This window comes from Xenopus tropicalis, chromosome 3, assembly GCF_000004195.4.
Source record: "Xenopus tropicalis strain Nigerian chromosome 3, UCB_Xtro_10.0, whole genome shotgun sequence".
In the NCBI taxonomy this organism is placed as follows: Eukaryota; Metazoa; Chordata; class Amphibia; order Anura; family Pipidae; genus Xenopus; species Xenopus tropicalis.
Window position 1 is genome coordinate 62636890 of NC_030679.2, and position 20183 is coordinate 62657072.

Here is a 20183-nt window from a genome sequence, read left to right on the forward strand (position 1 = left end):
TGACACCCCACCCAGGTTCTGTTCAGTGATACAACCTTAAGCACCACAAGATGTGGTTTCTCGTAAAAAAATAAAATAAAAAAAGTTTCATTGGATAACCTAGCACATGCTTTCTCTTAATAAGGTAATTCAGGCATCCAGTATTTTAGCTAACAAGCTTAATCGACATGAAAACTAGGCAATGTTAGTGAGCCCCACTGTTGCCAACTGTGTACACAGAGCATATCGCTCTCTAAAATGAAAGACAACAAATTATGCCTGAATTATCAAACTTAAATATAACAGCCCAAAACTTCCAAGCCTTTCTCATTCTACCATAACCATTGGTAGAACTCCCACCCAAAACTCCCAGCAGGGAAGCATTCACTATGCAGGTGTTGCAGACCCTATATGCCAGCCGGTAGCATACTTTAAAGAAGAATGAAAGGTAAAAATCACTGGGGGGGTTGCAAATATTAGACACCCCCCAGTGACTTTAAGCGCTCATCTTTTACCACGGGCTGGTGCTCCTTTTAGGAGAAAAATGCACCCAGCCTGGGGTACCTGCAGCGAGTGTTTCCGCTTCGTTCTGTCTTCTGAATCCCGGGGCCAACGCATGTGCCTTAGAGTGAAAAAGCTGGCTTTTTTGTTAAACTTCGGCCTTTCACTCTACTGCGCATATGCAAGCGCAGGAAGACAGAAGAAATAAGACACACTCGCTCACAGCTACCCTGGGCTGGTGCGGTTTTGTTCTCACGGGAGCACCAGCCCAGGGTAAAGGGTAAGCAATTAAAGGCACTGGGGGTGCCCAACATTTTGGCACCCCCACCAGTGACTTAGCTTTTCCTTCTCCTTTAATGCCGATTCATTATTATTATTTTTTTTTTTTAAACAACCTGTAATAAATTACTGTATAGCACAAAGAAACTTGCTAGTGTTATATAAATAACAGACAATGTCAGGCTACTTTATCATTATCATTTATTTGACAGAAGACCATTAGAGTCTCAGTAGCTGTAAAATACTATGCTGGGCTCTGGATCCTGCCCAAAACCTCCAGAACCCATTGCTGCCAAATTACAGTTCTAAAAGGGAATATATGCCCCGTTCAGGTGTTGCCTCTTTAAAGCGTATTTCTAAAAAATGGAAGTATGCTGCAAAAAAGGTAGGAGGAGCACTTTCTTAATACAGGAGAGATTTCAGGGATCAAATAAACGCAGTATGCCCGTTATGAGCTTGTGAAAAAAAAATCTAAATTCCAGGAAAATGTTGAAGGTAAAATTTACTGCATTATATTTTTTAGACAAGCCTTTAGATTCCCTTTACCACAAGGGTAAAGAAAATATACATTACATTTAGATGGCAAAAAAGCAATTTGAATTCTTTTATGTTTCTGGTCCTTTAACATCAGCCTAGGTGGCCATTGTTCAGTTAAGGAAAAAAAAAAAACCTGCAGGATCTATATTTCATCACTAGAGCCGATACTGTTGATGAACTGGAGAGACTGGTTTTTGTTAGCTAGTGCGCAGTCCCACCTGTTTTGCTAATGCTTTACCCAAACAAAGTTATCAAAATACTGGTACTACTTCATATATAAAAAGAATTTAAAAAGTGAAGAATGTTTCTTTTCCCAAATGTTAACATAAATCCATTTTATATGAAACTATCTTGCAATGACAAACGTTAGGTGCTTTAGCTGCAAAGGAGCTGTTGGTATGTAAGCCCTATGGGACAGGGGCATTCTCTCCTCTGTGTCCATATTTATTTTTGATACCATGTAAACTACTAACATTTTTTTTTTTTTAATGACAGTACTGTAAAATTGTACGGTAGTGCTGTAGAAAGATATTTATACCTATAATAAAGAGATGTGGCACATTTACCACAACTGAAAGGGCAGGACATTTCACTCAGTGCCATCCTTACTTCCTCTCTTTAGCTCCCCAGTGAGCCCACATGCTGGTTTGCATCTTTACAGAAGGCAGTTGATGCTGCTTGTTTGTTTATCAGGTGAGGGTAGATGCAGAGAACTGGGCAAATTTAGTCTCTAAAGCAGAACTAGATTTAAAGCCACATTAGTCGCCTGTGATAGATCTCTGCTACCGCAGGCAACTAATCACTCTGAAATGCCTTCCCCCCCCCCCCCCCCCCCCCCCCCCCCCCCCCCGGCAACAAAGGCCTAGGCATCACTTCAGCTTTTCAAAGACGCACAAAGTTTAACACAGGTTCCCAGCTACCTTTACCTCTAAAAAGCTCCAATATCAAACACTCTTAAAAAAATTCTTTCAGAAACAACGGATTTCATAAAACTGCTTACTGCCCTACGCATTGTTTTTTGAGCCCAGAATACCAGAAACAAGATTAGCTAAAGGTAAACTCAAGGTGAAACTAGGAACTAGAAAAATACTCTATTCCTGTTTAGAAACAGTTAAAATAACCCCAGAAGACATTGGTGGAGTACAAGGCCACGCAGCTCAAAGTAGCAGTAGAAGTTGCAACTGGCGTGTACATTTCCTCTAATCTAGGAGACTGTCAAAACTTTAAAGCAGCTTCATAACCACCTTAAATGCTTAATCGCCTTAATAACGTGAAAAGAGAAGATTTAGGCGGCAGACATTGTGGCCTACTGTCAAGTGCTTGAACACATTGGTCAGAGATCCAAAAAAAACGGAGCTTATCTCATGAAACCCTGAGAGACAGATTCAAGACTTTTATATTTTACTCATTAGGGACACATGTGTCAAAGAGGTATGAAGAAATACCTAGGCACGTCATTAAGCCTACCACATAGAACCAACAGAACAAGAAACAAAACGACACAGCAACTTCCAGAGCCAACTTATAAAAGAAGCATCTTCATGTTTTATGCACATAAATAATGCTCCTTGAGCACTATATCTACAGTATGAGCTTACAAATCTAAGGTCCTCATCACATTCATACACACTGCAGTCAATTTTATCAGGAGCCAGACAAACTGGAGGAAACGCACACAAGCATGGGGAGAACATATAAACTCCAAGAAGATAGTGCCCTGGCTGGAATGAAACTCAGGACACCAACTCTGCAAGGCAAATAAGAAATTATGTTTTAGCTACAAAAGGTGGTAGTCAAGAGGACATTTTCTGTCTCATGCAGTGGGACACAATATAATGCCATCAAGAAAAATACAGTATTGTGCTTGGAACCATCACTTTTGGGAAAATGTACCAAAAACTGAAAATGTAAGATTTAATTTTTTTTTTAACAGAATGGGATATTGTAAAGAAACAAAAATGCTTACTGCCCCAAAGCTTAGGGGTGACCGTACACTTGCAAAAAGAATACTAACCACTGACAGTGGCACAAATAGCCAAACATTTTATCTGGAGCCACTGGCAGACATAATTGCCCTGTTGTGTATATTGTGGTATGTGCCACAAAGTGGCAAACTTGATATATATGTAATCACACTTGCACAGATTTCTATATGCATTCAGCAAGATGTGTGTGGGAAATCACAGACAGCAGGCAAAAGCCTTCATTGCATGGTTACACCATTGTCTGTTTCCACTGCCTGAGAATGGCCAGGCAGCACTTAGGGCAAATCGCCCCGCCGCGTCTGCCATCCCGCCGGCAACTTACATGTTCGCCGGTGGGATGGCAGGGGTAGGCAACTCGGGGAGATTAGTCGCCCGCGAACAGGGAGTTTTGCCGCGGGCGACTAATCTCCCCGTGTGCCAGAGCCCTTAACAGTGGTGGGGGGGTTGCAGAAAAGAGCTTGCAGAAAATACCGGCCTACGCCTCCTACTTGTGCATTCACCCGAATTAATAGAAACCGCTCAGGTGCAGGCACATGTAGCCGAAATATGCATAAAAACGCAAGACTTTCAAACTCTAGCGTTTTTATGCGTGTTTCTGCTACATGTGCCTGCACCCAAGCATATTCTATACATTCAGATGTAGGCACAAGTAGGAGGCGTAGGGCGGAATTCTCGGCAATCGTTTTTCCTAACCGAAAATATCCGCCCTACGCCTCGTCTGACATCAGCCTTATGGTTAGGATTCTAGCAACCATTTCAAAATGACAGCAGTCTGGATCCCCACTGATTGCCATCTCTGCAAGGTTCTAAGCATGACTTTACCAGAAATCATTTTTAAACAGAGATAAGAAAAATTTCCCATAAAAAACAATAAGAGATATATCATAGTTTTCTGTGAAGGTGACAGTACACTGGTGATTAAAACTCAATATGCTGTCTTTTGCAACTTTGGTATATATATATATATATTATATATATATATATATATATATATATATATATATATATATATATATTAATCTATTACATATAATGCCTCAAAGCCTGCTCCATTCATATGCAGGTATATAGGATGGAATGTACTACAGAGAACAAGATGAAAAAACAAATCTGCAACAAGTCATTGTAGTGAAAAGTATTTCATCCTCAGTAAAGCTGGCTATACAGGCACCAATAGTATCAAAGAAAACTAGGTTTCAGTGCGTGTATGGTAGATCGACAAGATAACTGATATTGCAAAAGCTTCAGATATTGGTCATCTCGACGATCGGGCGGATCAAAATATTTTGAGCAAAATCTGCATTTTAGGCTGAATCCCTATTGTTTCTACCTCCATATCTGACAATTCAGCCCTGAACGTCAATGGAGGGAACAAATGAACTTTCCTGCGAACAATGGTGCATGATGCGAGAGACAAAAGAGCTGGACTAACTTTTTTACAGCAGCGTTTTGTTAGGCATAAGTAGGAAAAGAGCAGGGGTCGAGGATGCTCAATAGGAAATAAAGGTGAATAGTGCATTGAAAAGGTATTCAAACTGGCTACATAAAATGATATATGGAGACATGTAGAAGTGAAATAGCTTTAAAAGACAGACCACCTCAAAGAATTGGGGTCAAGGGTAAAGAAAAAAGGAGGCAGATAAAGACACACGGTCAGTAGAAAAGGAAGGTACATAATTGAGACATGGGGAACCACATGGGTACAGAAAATAAATTAAGTTTTAAGACCTTTATTGGGTGTCAGCATCAAGTAAATGGCTTTTGGAGAGTGAAAAAGAACTGGGGTGCTGCACCCATTTTTTTTTTTTTTACAAGAATGCAAATTGTCAGAAGGAAAAAATGTCGCTTTCTGAAATTGCCTTGTGAGAAAATTTCAGACAACTTTGGAAAACCGAAGCAACACCTATGTTTTCCTACCACTGATTTACATTGTAGCATCCCGAGATTAGTTGCCACTGCTAGAGGAGATTAATCGCCGAGCGACTAATCTTCTTGCATGTCATCTACTTTCCATATGTGTTTCTAGTGATATGTAAAGAAAAAACAAAAAAAAAAACAAAAACACATTTATTAATATCAACTTACATAAATTTCCCCGTGTTTATAGTCACCTGCCAGGTAAATGTTTCCCTGACAATGACTGTGTATTGGTTACACAGATTGTACCGGAACAGGCTGTGATATCTCAGACACACAGTCTGGGTGATATTTTCTATAGCTTTCATTTTACTTGTTCATTGGGAACCATTTCCTCCAGCTCTTTGCCTTAGAGATAAAAAGTTATGGAGTATGATATTAGGGGACAGTGTGGGGTTTGAAGGCTACAGAAGAAATAAGAGGTTGGCACTTCAAGAAAAGTTTCAGGGCACTGAAAGGGAGAAGACCGATGGGACAATTTAGTTGCAGTGATTCTTAAAATGCAGTCGAAGCGACTAATTGTTACACTGAAAAGTAATGTCAACTTGTACTGCACAGTATTTCGTGCAACGACTTGTATTTGAGAGAATGTATCGTTGCAGCGATTATTTGGTGCAACTGGATTTTTATTTGCCTCAATTGCAGGGGTTTTTTTGCTCGCTGTGATTTATCTGATATAGTCTGTATTTACCCAAACTATAGTACAGTCATTAACATGTCTGCATTATATTTTGCCATTGGCCACACTATTATGTCATTGTTCTACACACATATACAGTTAAAAAGCAAAATATATATTAGTATTGGATGGATGAATAAAGTATGTCTGTGTATACTGCCAATCACATCATTGGCACCATACTGTACCTGCTCCACTTTAGACTGTATAAGTCAGAACTCACACAAAACTTTTGACACTGAGCTAAATCAAATAAATTGATCTATCATTTATTCTGTCTTGAAATGCTGAGGGCTGTGCTGTTTCGGTCATGACAACTTGGAGGCCATACTGTGCCTGTCAAGAATGCTGGAAGACTGAGGAATATCTAGGTTTTGCCACCCTGCCTAGACATGCATTGTCTTAGGAGCTGTCTTTATGGCCATTTGTTTGGCTGGGGACCATGCAGGACCCGTGGGCTCAGGCTGAACCCTTCTTCTCACCCTCTGAGACCCGACACTGCCGGATTGAGAATTTATAGGCGTGCGCCCAACATACCCTTACCCCACCATACCCCGGTGGGGACAATCTTCTATACTGGGATGACGGATGGCTTGAGCAGCCGCACCCAAAAACTCCAGTATGCTGGGGGGAAAAAAAGAAGTTGTGTGATGTCATCCCACTGCATTCCACCTTGAGGTCTACCAGAAACTTTAAAGTGATCTACTGGTAGACCGCGATCTACCTTTTGGGCACCCCTGTGCTATACTTTTACCTGATTTATAGGCCTACCATCTGACCAATAGGATGGCACTATTCCACAGAAGGAGAATGGAGAACTGTTTAATAGCACAAGAAGCACATTGTGGGGGTTTTTAAGGCCGCTAAGCTCGTGGACTATTTGCCCTCAAACCTGATTGGCTTATTATTGGTATGAACTTCTGTATATTGGCACATATTTTTCACCCTTAAATTCTTTTAAGTGTAACATAAGACATTTGTGTGAAATAGAGCTTGCATACAGAAAAGCAAAAGCACCAGCTGTAACAGCAAACTGAATGTTACCCTGGTAACAAGTGGAGAATATTCATTAAGTGCATCAGAAAGAAAGTAACCATATTATGAGTCATAGAATCATAAAACAGGTTATTTAAGACAACAAACTGAAAAAGGTGATTATGTATGTTACTGCTAAGGAATATTTCAAGTCTCAAGCAACCTAAGATACAAACAAGAATGCCTACGCTGCTAGTAAATATTATAAATCTGTCGTGAAAATAAGTACCTCTTTATTAGTAATGGATTGATTTATAACTAGCAAACATTGTGCAATGATGTCGATGGTGGCAGCAACTTCAGTTCTGCTGGGTGCATTATATGAGTTATGACATTTTTACAATAGATGTTGGTGGCTCAGGAAGCCCCCATATTTGGTTCATGGGTCAAGAAATACTCGACCCGCCTCTCCCGCTCCCAATCCTAACCCTACCCGACTTGGCTTTTCCCCTTTATAGACGCGCGCATTCCCTGCCCCGCAATGAGGTCACAAAAGGGACGTCTGATGCACTTAATGAATATTCTCCACTAGTTACCAGGGTAACATTCAGTTTGCTGTTACAGCTGGCGCTTTTGCTTTTCTGTATCCAAGCTCTATTTCACACAAATGTCTTATGTTACACTTAAAAGAATTTAAGGGTGAAAAATATGTGCCAATATACAGAAGTTCATACCAAAATAAGCCAATAAGGTTTAAGGGCAAATAGTCCACGAGCTTAGCGGCCTTAAAAACCCCCACAATGTGCTTCTTGTGCTATTAAACAGTTCTCCATTCTCCTTCTGTGGAATAGTGCCATCCTATTGGTCAGATGGTAGGCCTATAAATCAGGTAAAAGTATAGCACAGGGGTGCCCAAAAGGTAGATCGCGGTCTACCAGTAGATCACTTTAAAGTTTTTGGTAGACCTCAAGGTGGAATGCAGTGGGATGACATCACACGACTTCTTTTTTCCCCCCAGCATACTGGAGTTTTTGGGTGCGGCTGCTCAAGCCATCCGTCTTTGTAGTTTCATCCCAGTATAGAAGATTGTCCCCACCGGACTGCTGTATATTTTTGTTCCCATTTTTAATATACGTTTCTGTGAGCAGAGTACAATGTGAGCCATGAAGAAGGGAAGTAAAAACTACTACAATCCTTTCACATTAAACTTGAAGTTGGCACTTGAATAATGTGAATTTGGCAGTGAATTTGTATATTGCTATGTGTATTTGTTAAACACAGATTGATACTTTTTCTTCCTTGATAGACGTCACACTACTTTAACTGTGGTAGATCTCATGACGAAGGCCAGATAGCAAAAGTAGATCACAGTGTGACAAAGTCTGGGGACCCCTGGTATAGCAGAAAGAAGCTCTGCCAGCTCTCATTGCATTTTTGTTGCGCTCTATGGAACATGTAAAGCTGAATGGGCATTTCTTGATTTCACTTTTCACTGTAATAAAACAGTGAAAGCAACTCATACTTTACAGTTAACATAGTTATAAAACAAAAAATATTTGGCAGAGCTGTGCCAATTCATGGATAAATTGTGCACATAAACATAGTGCACTCGATCATTAGGAGAGAAGAGACTCAAAGGATGCGGGACGTACCCTTAATCCAATGCTGTTGCTGATTTAAGTCCTGGCGCGCAAGCTCCTCTCCCTGACCGCCACCCCACCGCTGATGCCGTCTATCAACAAGGGGGCTGCCTGTTGCACTTCCGTGTCAACTGCAGCCACTTCTACATCCCCAACTAGACACCGGGGCTAAGGGCTCTACCTCCACTCTCCCCAGTGCACAAATAGATAACGGAGCAGAGAACGTGTGATGTCACTTCGTCACACGCAAGGAGCGGCGCACAGGGAATCAGGTAGCAGAGGTTCCTAGCTGGAGGGATTCAAGTATAAGCCGAGGGTTAATTTTTCAACACATTTTGGGTGCTGAAAAACTCTGCTTATACTCGAGTATATACGGTATGTTAATCCATTTTTGTCAACGGGGGCCTCCGGCACCCACGGGAGGGGAGAAGTCAGGATCAAGGAGGAAGGCCGCTTCCAGCGAGTCCGAGCGAAGTACAGATGCAGGATAACCCAATAGCGAGGTCCGGTTCAGGCAAAGGTCACTTAAGGCAGGCAGCAAGGTTCAAGGTCAGGAACAGGCAAATAGACAGCAACAGTAAAGCAGATAGGAATATTAGAAGCCCAGGAACACAATAGGTAAATTGAGCTATACTCGGGCATTGAACCTGGGTCTCTGGCGTTCTTTTAAGTTTGAATTTGGCGCCATAGCGCGTGACGTCATCGCGCCGGCGTCCTTGCGCCCACGTGGAGCCCTGGGCGCCGCCATCTTGGATTCGCCGCGCCGGGAGGAAGGACGCCGCCGCACGCCAGGTAGGGAGCGTCGCCGATTCCTGACAGTACCCCCCCCCCCACGGGGGGCCACTGGACCACTAGGCCGAGGCTTCTGAGGAAATTGACCATGGAATGCCTTCACAAGACGAGAAGCATGTACATCAGAGTCTTTCTCCCAGGAGCATTCCTCAGGGCCGAATCCCTTCCATTGGACGAGGTATTGAAGTGATCCCCTGGAGAGCCTAGAATCCAGAATCTTTTCAACTTCGTACTCTTGCTGACCATCCACGAGGACGGCAGAAGGAGGGGACTGAGCAGAAGAGAAGTGATTGAGCACCACTGGTTTCAACAAGGAGACGTGGAACACGTTAGGAATCCGCATCTCTGGGGGAAGTTGTAGCCGGACTGCCACGGGATTGATCACCTCAGAGATGGAGAAGGGACCCAGGAACTTGGGACCCAGTTTCGGAGAAGGTACCTTCAAGCGGATGTTCTTGGAAGAAAGCCAGACTTTTTCACCAACCTTGTATGGAGGGGAAGGCTTCCTCCGACGATCAGCGAAGGTTTTGTGTACCAGGGAACTTTTCTCCAAATTAGACTTGGTGGCAGCCCAGATAACAGACATGTGAGCCGCCAAGTCATCTGCAGCGGGAACTTTGGAGAGGAGAAAATCTTGAGGGAAGGCCAAAGGATGTTGACCATACACTGACAAAAAAGGAGATCTTCCAGTGGAGGAATGACTGGCATTGTTGTGAGCGAATTCTGCCCACGGGAGTAAACCTGACCAGTCGTCTTGGCAAAGGGAAACATGGTTTCGCAGAAATTGTTCAAGAGCTTGGTTTACACGCTCTGCTGCCCCATTGGTCTGAGGGTGATAGGCTGAGGAGAACTGAAGAGACACTCCCAGAGACTTGCACAAGGAGCGCCAAAATCTGGACACAAACTGAGACCCCCTATCGGAGACAATTTCCACAGGGAAACCATGCAAACGAAAGATATGCTGTATGAAGAGTTGAGCCAGTTCTACAGCCGAGGGGAGTTTCCTCAGGGGTACGAAGTGTGCCATCTTGCTGAAGCGGTCTATCACTACCCAAATGACAGTGTTACCACAGGAGGGCGGCAACTCCACAATAAAGTCCATACCCAAATGCGTCCATGGGCGAGAGGGTACTGGCAATGGATGCAGAAGACCGCAGGGTCGGGAGTGGCTGGCTTTAGTGGTGGCACATACAGTACAAGCTGCGACAAAGTCTCGGACATCCTTACGGATGGTCGGCCACCAAACTAGGCGTTGAAGAAGTTCAAGAGTTTTTTCAGAACCAGGGTGGCCAGCTTGTTTGGAGCTATGAGTCTGCTGGAGAATGGGAAGGCGTAACTCAGGAGGTACAAATGCCATCCCTATGGGAGTATCTGGAGGAGCGGCAGACTGGCTTAGCAATATTTGTTCAGCGAATTGGGGCAATACAGAGGCAATGATCCTGGATGGAGGAATGATAGGCTCTCGCTCTATAGGTAGACGATCCTCTGGGGAGAAACTTCGGGACAGGGCGTCTGCCTTCCGATTCTTGGTCCCAGGACGATACGTCAGGACAAAATGGAAACGGGAGAAGAAAAGCGACCACCTCGCCTGACGGGGATTCTGTCTCTTTAGAGACTGTAGAAATTCTAGGTTCTTATGATCGGTATAGATCGTGACCGGATGAGATGCTCCCTCTAAGAGGTGTCGCCATTCCTCGAGGGCGAGTTTGACAGCCAGGAGTTCACGATTCCCAATGTCGTAATTCTGCTCGGCGGAGGAAAACTTCTTGGAGAAGTATGCACATGGATGGAGCTTACCATCTGCAGAATGTCTCTGGGAAAGAATAGCACCTGCTCCTACATCAGAGGCGTCGACTTCAATAAAGAAGGGTAGATGAGGCTCTGGGTGTCGAAGAACAGAGGCCGAAATGAAGGCATCCTTCAGGGACTGAAAGGCTTCAAGGGCCACAGGAGGCCAACAATTGGGTCTCCCTCCTTTGCGGATGAGGGAAAGGATAGGAGCAATGCGTGAAGAAAAGCCTTTAATGAACTGGCGGTAATAGTTCGCAAATCCTATAAACCTCTGGATTGCTTTAGTACTCTGGGGGAGTGGCCACTTCTGGATAGCAGATACCTTGGCAGGATCCATTTCGAAGCCCCTAGACGAGATAATGTAGCCCAGGAAGGAGATCTTTGGTACTTCAAAAGTGCATTTATCCAACTTGGCGAAAAGAGAATTTTCTCTAAGGCGAGAAAGGGCTTCTTTGACTTGGGAGCGATGGGTCTCCAAATCCTGAGAGAAGATAAGGATGTCATCCAGGTACACGACAACAGACTTCCCCAGGAGGTCCCGAAAAATATCGTTTACGAACTCTTGGAAGACGGCTGGAGCGTTGCAGAGGCCGAAGGGCATCACGAGGTACTCGTAATGCCCATCACGGGTATTGAAAGCCGTCTTCCACTCATCGCCCTCTCGGATCCTGATGAGATTATAGGCCCCACGGAGATCCAACTTAGAGAAAATCTTGGCCCCTTTTAGTTGGTCAAAAAGTTCTGAAATAAGGGGTAAAGGGTATCTGTTCTTAACAGTTATTTTATTGAGACCCCGGTAGTCAATACAGGGGCGGAGTCCACCGTCCTTCTTTTCGACAAAAAAGAAGCCAGCTCCTGCTGGAGAGGTAGAAGGACGGATAAATCCACGCTGGAGATTCTCAGAGATATACTCCTTCATGGCAGCCGTCTCTGCAGGGGATAAGGGATAGGTCCGCCCACGGGGTGGCATGATTCCAGGAAGGAGATCAATAGGGCAGTCATACCGCCGATGCGGGGGAAGAAACTCTGCTGATTTTTTACAAAAGACATCAGAGAAGTCCCTGTAGACGGAGGGCAGAGCTGAAAGACTCGTAGAGGAGACTGTAACCCACTGGAGTGGCCGAAGAATTAAACAATGTCTTTGGCAATACTGACTCCAACGGGAGATTTGACCCGATGACCAGTCAATGGAGGGGTTATGGAGTCGTAGCCATGGCAACCCCAGCACAACAGGAGACGAAGGACATGGAATGATCAGGAATGACATCTTTTCCAGATGTAGTGCTCCAATCTGGACAGATAGTTCACCGGTGGTTAAAGTAATGGTGTCCGTGGAGAGAGGTCTGTCATCGATGGCGAGGACCCGAATAGGAGGAGTCACTGGAAAGAGGGAAATGCCAACCTTTTTCGCGAATGCCAAGTCCATAAAGTTTCCTGCAGCTCCGGAATCAAGGAAAGCTGAGACTGGAATTGCCTGGGAGGGCAACCGGATCTGCACAGGAACATGAAATTGGTGAGATTGTTCCGCTGACTTAGGAACAATACTACCAGCAAAAGAAACAATAGTCTTACTTGAAGCAGGAGTATTCCCCAGCTTGACAGGGCAGGAAACTGCTAAGTGGGATTGTCCGCCGCAGTATAGACATAGGCCGGAAAGGCGTCTCCGAAGCTTCTCTTGTGCAGATAGTCGAGCCTTCCCAAGTTGCATGGGTTCCTCCGAAGGGGAAGAGGTAAACTGCGGGGAAGACGGTGGCATCATAGGGTTCTGGAAGCGCGGAGCCAGGACTGGATGAGACTTTTTACTCCGCTCTTTATCAGCCTGATGTTCTTTAAGGCGAGTGTCTACCTTAATAGCGAGAGCAATCAAATCTTCAAGGGAGTCAGGTAGATCTCTGGATACCAGGTCATCCTTCAGACGGGACGATAGGCCTTGATAGAAGACTGCCTTATAAGCCTCCTCATTCCAGGAAGTTTCCGCCATGAGGGTTCTAAAGTCTATGGCATACTCACTGGCACCGAGAGTGCCCTGGCGGATTTGCAGCAGGCGTGAAGAGGCAGTAGCGACCCGACCAGGGGCATCAAAGATGGTTCTGAACATCAGAAGAAATTCCTTCACATCAAATGTCAGGGGTGACTGACTCTCCCAGAGAGAAGTTGCCCATTCCAGTGGTTTGCCCTCCAGACGAGACATAACGTAGCCCACCTTCGCTCGCTCACAGGAGAATTGGGAAGGTTGGAACTCAAACTGAATCTGGCATTGAGTCACGAATCCCCTGCAGGCCTGCGGATTGCCACTGTAGCGCGGAGGAGGAGGTATTCGTGGCTCACGAGCTGGCGGCATCGCTGGCAGAGGAACCACCACAGCAGGAGGAATTTCCGCGACAGCGGGGGTAACGGGCAAACGGGACAAAATGGAATCAAGTACTTGCCCAATTCTGACTTGCTGGGATTCATACGCCTCCATACGGGACGCCAGCCCGCGAAGGGCTCTTCCGACGTCCGGTACCGCTTCCTCGGGATCCATGGCCCGAGTATAATGTCAACGGGGGCCTCCGGCACCCACGGGAGGGGAGAAGTCAGGATCAAGGAGGAAGGCCGCTTCCAGCGAGTCCGAGCGAAGTACAGATGCAGGATAACCCAATAGCGAGGTCCGGTTCAGGCAAAGGTCACTTAAGGCAGGCAGCAAGGTTCAAGGTCAGGAACAGGCAAATAGACAGCAACAGTAAAGCAGATAGGAATATTAGAAGCCCAGGAACACAATAGGTAAATTGAGCTATACTCGGGCATTGAACCTGGGTCTCTGGCGTTCTTTTAAGTTTGAATTTGGCGCCATAGCGCGTGACGTCATCGCGCCGGCGTCCTTGCGCCCACGTGGAGCCCTGGGCGCCGCCATCTTGGATTCGCCGCGCCGGGAGGAAGGACGCCGCCGCACGCCAGGTAGGGAGCGTCGCCGATTCCTGACAATTTTATAGGAAAAGAAAAACCCAAAATGTGGATAACCCCAGATCCCAACTATTTTAGATGATGACAGCATTATCCAAAATGCAACCTGTGTATTTGTATGGCAGGCCATTTTCTTACTTTTCCCCAAGACCTCTCAGCCTTGTATTCTTAGGGCAGGGGTACACAGGGAGATTAGTTCTGCTGCGACAAATCTCCATTACCATGGGCAGCTAATCTCCCTGCAATGCCATCCCACCAGCTAGAATGTAAATCGCCAGTGGGTATCATACGCAGCTCCGATATTTGCCGAAGTTGCCTTGAGAGGAAACTTCAGGTGACAAATCGCGGCGCAGAATATGCCATCCCACCAGCAAATTTACATTCCAGCCGGTGGGATGCCATTGCAGGGAGATTAGTCGCCCCCGCAACAGCGAAGATTTGTCGCGCAGTGACTAATCTCCCCATGTGTCACTGCCCTAAAGACTCATATGACATTTTTAGAGTTTCGTTCTTCTTTAAACCCACCCCTTACTACACAGAAATGAATATCATGCAAATCTGGCCAGTCTATCAACAGATGGGCAGCTAAGATAACAAACAGCTCCCTGACATCTATTCTAAAGGTCCCCATACACGTGCCGATTCTAGCTGCCAATATCGGTCCCTTAGACTGATTCAGCAGCTAATCTGCCCGTGTATGGGCACTACCGACGGGACTGCCCGACCGATATCTGGCCTAAAATCGGCCAGATCTCGATCGGGCAGGTTTGAAAATCTAATCGGAGTAACTTTGCCTATACCTGTCGTTATAATTCGATCGACCTTTAGGGCGATAGAGATTTTTAGTGAAAAACCAAAATGTGTATTCAGTAGGAACACACAGCCAACGTTGCTTGCATTGTGCACTGTTGGATGTTTCTACAAGCAAAGGGATCATACAAAATTAACTAAGATGGTAACCCACACACCATTATTAAAGCATACGCAATACTAGCCATAAGAGTATTCCTTTAAAAGCAGCATCTATTTGGTTGTTTGCATTCTCTTGGCTCTGGCTTAGGATGTTGCAAGCCTGATAACTAATTAAATCACCTAGAGGAGAACAGACTGTTAACCAGGCGTATTGCGTATATCTTCGGCAAGCTGAAAAACGCTTGCCAAAAATATGCACCATATGTCCCCTACCTGTGCCTGCACAGGAATGAATGAAATACGCTCGGGTGCAGGCACATGTAGCGGATATCTGCATAAAAACGCGAGAGAACGCAGTCTCTTTTTTTCTGCATATTTCGGCTACAGGAGCGTATTCCATTCATTCTGGTGCAGGCACAGGTAGGAGCGAATGGCGCATATTTTCGGCAAGCGTTTTTCGAAAATATACGCCATACGCTATGTGTTGCATCAGCCTTAGGGTGAAGACACACACGATTAGTCGGCACAACTTTTTATAAAGCTGCACTCACTAATCTGCGCAGTGAAAAAACATGCTCAATTAGTCACTGCTACAGACTTTTTAGAAAAAGTCACAGCAACTAATCACCCCATGTTTTTTGGCTGCTGAGGAGACTCCAATTTAAACTAAAAAACCTTAAATGGATATAGTTATAAATACCATATTTTATATACTAAACTTAATGTCCAGTTTTAGCATTTCTATAGCAGTAATGAGCCAAGCCTTAAAACTTGTCACAAGAGCTCACCATCTTGAATTTTGTTACAAGAGACAGTGACCCTCGCATGCTCAGTGTGCTCTGGGCAGCTGTTGAGAAGCTTAACAGAGGTTGCAGCAAAATATCAATCAAAAAATAAGGTTTGCCTGTTGAAGCTACAGGACTGATTATCAAGTTCTGATGCAAATTGCATAGGTTTTCAGGGATGCAATGTAATGAGAATCTAAATATAATACCAATAATCAGCCTTGCTAAAAGAGCTGGGCTTGCCTTGGACTGGTACAGAAGACCAAATCATAATCACAACATTTCTAGCCTAGTTCTTTAGTTAGCCTTTCATTAACAATGGCCGCAGAAAAGATTGCAGAACATGTTCCTGACAAATAGTTCTTGTGCTGGTGTTAATTGTAGTTTAGAACTCATCAGTGAGTTCCAGTTGTCAAAAGACACCTTGGTGCGCTGATGCCCAACCAGTGGCTAATGAGCAACATGTTGATCACTTTAATGTTTCTTCCACTGGCCTCAGTGGAAGCAGTAAGCACGGATTACCAGAACTTAAGTGTTTTCTTTAACTCTTTGTTGAATTACAATGTAATATAAAGAAACCAAAATGACAATTTCCATATGTAAAAGCAAGGTGACCAATATAGTAGTAGTAATCAGAGCTCTCATTTGTGAATTATCTTGTATAAAAATGAAGGTTTTGGTCAGAATTCTCAGTGATGAGTTGTTTTCCATGTACAACAGTTTTACATCAACTTCTATAAAGAACAAGGTGGCACAGCGAGGCAGCTGCAGATGCACATTGTTTTATTCAGGTATGCTGCTTTGTTTTAAAAACAAACTATATTTTGAAGTAAGGTGCAGTACACAACCAAGGTATAAAATAACTTAGAAAGGTGTATAGCAAAGAGCAGTAGTAGCAATGCAAGTAACTCATATACACACATGAATACTGTGCTTACAAACTAATTCAACACACACTGTGGTCAATTTCATTGTTAGGCAAAAGCCTTAAAAGTATGACTATAAATGACAAACTGTCAACTTGTTCATAACTTTCTCAAAGGAATACTTATTCTTAGAAAGGGAGTTAGTATTTACATTGCTACATTACTACTTTGGAAGAAATATCTTTAAATGTACACGCATTTAGCTCTGATAAAATGGTTTTCCAGAAAAAGCCTTTGAACTTTGCTATGCAGTTGTACTGCAGCAAGAGCCTGTTTCATGCTGGTGCTCGCCACCACCGCCTGCATTATCTCCCATTGCTAACCTGCCCTTATTTGGCCAACAGAGATTCCAATCAGTCGGCTACAAACAGAACATGCACAAAGCATACATTTTTAAAAGCACTGCATGCCAACAGCCCACTGCACTCCTTTATCTTCTCTTCAACAAATTAAACCAGAAATTTTAAACTAAGAATTAGCTGCGATGCACAAACTTGTACGTAACGACCAACAGAAGACGCTTTCCACAAATATATTCTTTAGAGGGATGGCTTAAAATTCTTAACTTGAATGACAACAGCAGTGTCATTTATCATCCTAGAAACTGTTTCTATGAACATTACAGACAACAGCGACAGAATGAAGAGAAAAAAGCTAAGCCACAAAACACTGCAAACTAGTCTGATACCGTGAATTCTGTTCTGTCTTCTCTAAAAAACCTGCAATCAAATAAAAAAAAAATTTCAATAGCCATCTGGGCTACTGAATAACTTTACTGACAATTTCTCCTTTGTGTTTGATTGTGCTTTCATAAATTCTTTCGAAATATTGGCAAACAGCATTTGAAAGATAATTTTTTATATGTAATGCAAAGAAAAATGACATCAATCTGTAAGAATATATATCGAATGACATTAATGTGCATGATTTAGGCAGCTGCCAACAATGGTCCAGAAATACAGCGTTCACACACACAACCACTGTAGCAGGTTTGACTTCCCTGCCTCTATAAGCCACAGCACTTTTGTCAAGGTTGTAAAAGGGAAGTTCCTACAAACTTTTAACGCCTTAAAGATGGATGTAATGTAAGTTATTTTTTCATTTGGTCTTCATTTTGTAGAATTTTAGAATTATTAGCCTTTCTAATCTGCCTCTTTCCGGCCTCAAATTAAAATGCTTCCTGGTTGCTAGGGTCACTGACCCCTACACCCAGAAGACTGCCAGTGAAGAAAGTTTCATTGTTTTTTTTTTTTTTTGCTATTCATCTTTCTTTTTGCCTTCCCAACTACAGATAGCTCTTAAAATACCAAGTCTGACATCTGCACAACATAAAATGTATGTAAAATAACATAAATAGCCCAATTAGGAATTGTCTTTAAATGCCACTGTCTACCTCATACTAAAAGTTAATTATAATGTGAGCTACCCCTTTAGGCCCACTGGGAAAAATAACTATAACAAAGCATTGTGATGGCATAAAAACAAATATTTTCAATGACCTACGCCTAGTCCCAATCACTTGCAAGGAATAGCCGACCCAGCTGTCGCTGAACTAGAAGTCCATGTCCCGTGACAGCTGAGATCCTGATAATTGTAGTTCATACTACAACCGGAGGACCACAAGTTGGAAACCCATGAATAAACACTAGCAAAGGGTAGAAGTGGTTTAAACTGCCTTTATCTTTCCGATGTCGTTTGCCTGAAAAAATCTTAATGCAAGAAATAAAATTAAACTGCTTAAAGTTTAGCTGATTTAGCAAGAGTGAGCTGGACCAACATGATAGTTTGCAGCAGCACCCAAATATTATAATTAACATATCAACTTTTAATAGCCAGGTGGGAGTTGCTGCAGTTTTTGCAAGCCACAATTAGTAGAAGATATATCTAAGGAGCTTTATGTAGACTTTTCTCATGGACCTGTTCCATTAACAACAGCTAGTTCCATAACATCATATTATACCGAATGACATTGAAGTCATACAGCATTATGATAGGACCATCTACCTAGAGCAGGATCTGCTTTCTAAGAAGTGTCAAAATATCAGTGCACATTTATTTTAAACTATTTTCTTTCCTGCAGTAGATGCCTCTACTTAAAAACTTAATAATAATAATTTAATAATGCAAATAATTCTATATTTACATGCGGAAACAATTTTGCTTGGGGTGAGTGTTACTTAATAGAATACCGCCTGTGCTGCCAGAATTAGACAGAGGCAATCAGATGGCCTGCAGTGTGAAACAAGCCTAAAAGTATTTGTGGAATTCAACTTGCTACTGCCATGATAAAAACAACAAAAGTAAAGGAGCTAGTGAAGTGCATGGCTGTGTGAGTGATGGTGTGGCCCTTCCTGGTGTGCAGCTGAAAGGAAGAATAGAGTGGGCACAGCAGCCAGAAAAGCTGCCCATCAGCACACTACCTAGGTCTCTCTGGGTATGTCAGAATTGACAGCAGCCTGAGGTACGTTTAATCCCAAAAATAACAAGACACCACCGTGTGTGGCCTTCAGCCTGGTGTTCCTTCAGCTGCTGGTGAACTTCGTCGCTCAGGGGATGCTGTGACCCTACATCAGCTGTAGGAATCTGGGAACCAGAAAAGCGCAAACCCAGGCCCTACAAAGGGTTGTTGAGCCACAGCTCCCAGCATTCCTTTCGGACGAGAAGGTATAAATCCTGCAGTAGAATGCTGGGGAGAGTGGAAAGGTGTGGGCAGAGGGGAGCGGGCCCAGAATGTAGGTACCTGGTGCAGCGCAGTGAGCCCGTCCACATTGGCGTAGTTGATGTCAGCTCCACGGTCAAGCAACTTGAGAACCTCGTCTGTGTCCCCGCTGGAACAAGCGGCCAGAAAGACAGCGCCATCATCGAACTTCACCTTAGTCTTCTTTCTCTTGATGACGTGCGGCTCCAGGTCAGTCTCTGAGCCGATCCAGCGCTTCAGCTGCTCGTTCCTCTTCTGCTTGGCGTCCGCCATCTTCATTCCCTCCCCCCTCCCAGCCCCGGGCACCTTCCTATCCCTTATGCTTCTTGGTCCCAACCACCACTCCGGTGTTCGAGTGACAAGAGTCGTCGGCGTAGCTCCTACTCTGCTCCGGGGGCCCACACCCTTCTCCCTCCCACTCTTTGCCTGCTGCTCTCTCACTGACACTCAGACGGCTGCAGGCCCCGACCGGCTGCGCACACACAACGCGCGCTCACGCTACTTGACTGCATAATCTCGCGAGAGGACGCCGCTCTATACAAGCCGCTGCCGCGCCCATTGCTGAGCTCGCACCAGGTGCTGGAATGAAATCTAATTGGTTATTGGACCGTGTTACGTCACATAGGCACAGTTTGTCCAATATGGGAGATTTAGTTCGCAACTTTAGGGGTAAGGAAGCAGTTGTTTCATAGGCGCCTGTAAACTGCTCTTGTCATCTACCCAATGAGTGTATATACAGGGAGAGAGAGCTGCAAGCCTTCAGAGGAGGTATTCATGGCTCGCACCCTGCTTTAGGGATGAACATCTTTTCACTAATAAAACAGGACTGCTGATTCTGCCAAGA

At 44.1% G+C, this 20183-nt stretch overlaps 1 protein-coding gene across 2 annotated transcripts in view; it reads right to left on the minus strand.

Annotated features, from left to right (window-relative positions):
- ppp1r12a (protein phosphatase 1 regulatory subunit 12A) overlaps positions 1-19865 on the minus strand; it is an 81411-nt gene extending 61546 nt beyond the window's left edge. The window contains exon 1 of one of the 2 annotated variants that reach the window (XM_031898949.1): positions 19382-19865. In XM_031898949.1, coding sequence (XP_031754809.1) covers positions 19382-19618 — 237 coding nt within the window. In that variant the 5' untranslated portion in view covers positions 19619-19865. The remainder of the gene's footprint in view (positions 1-19381) is intronic. The other variant, XM_031898950.1, reaches the window with a different exon arrangement.
- Between the last annotated feature and the right edge of the window lie 318 nt (positions 19866-20183).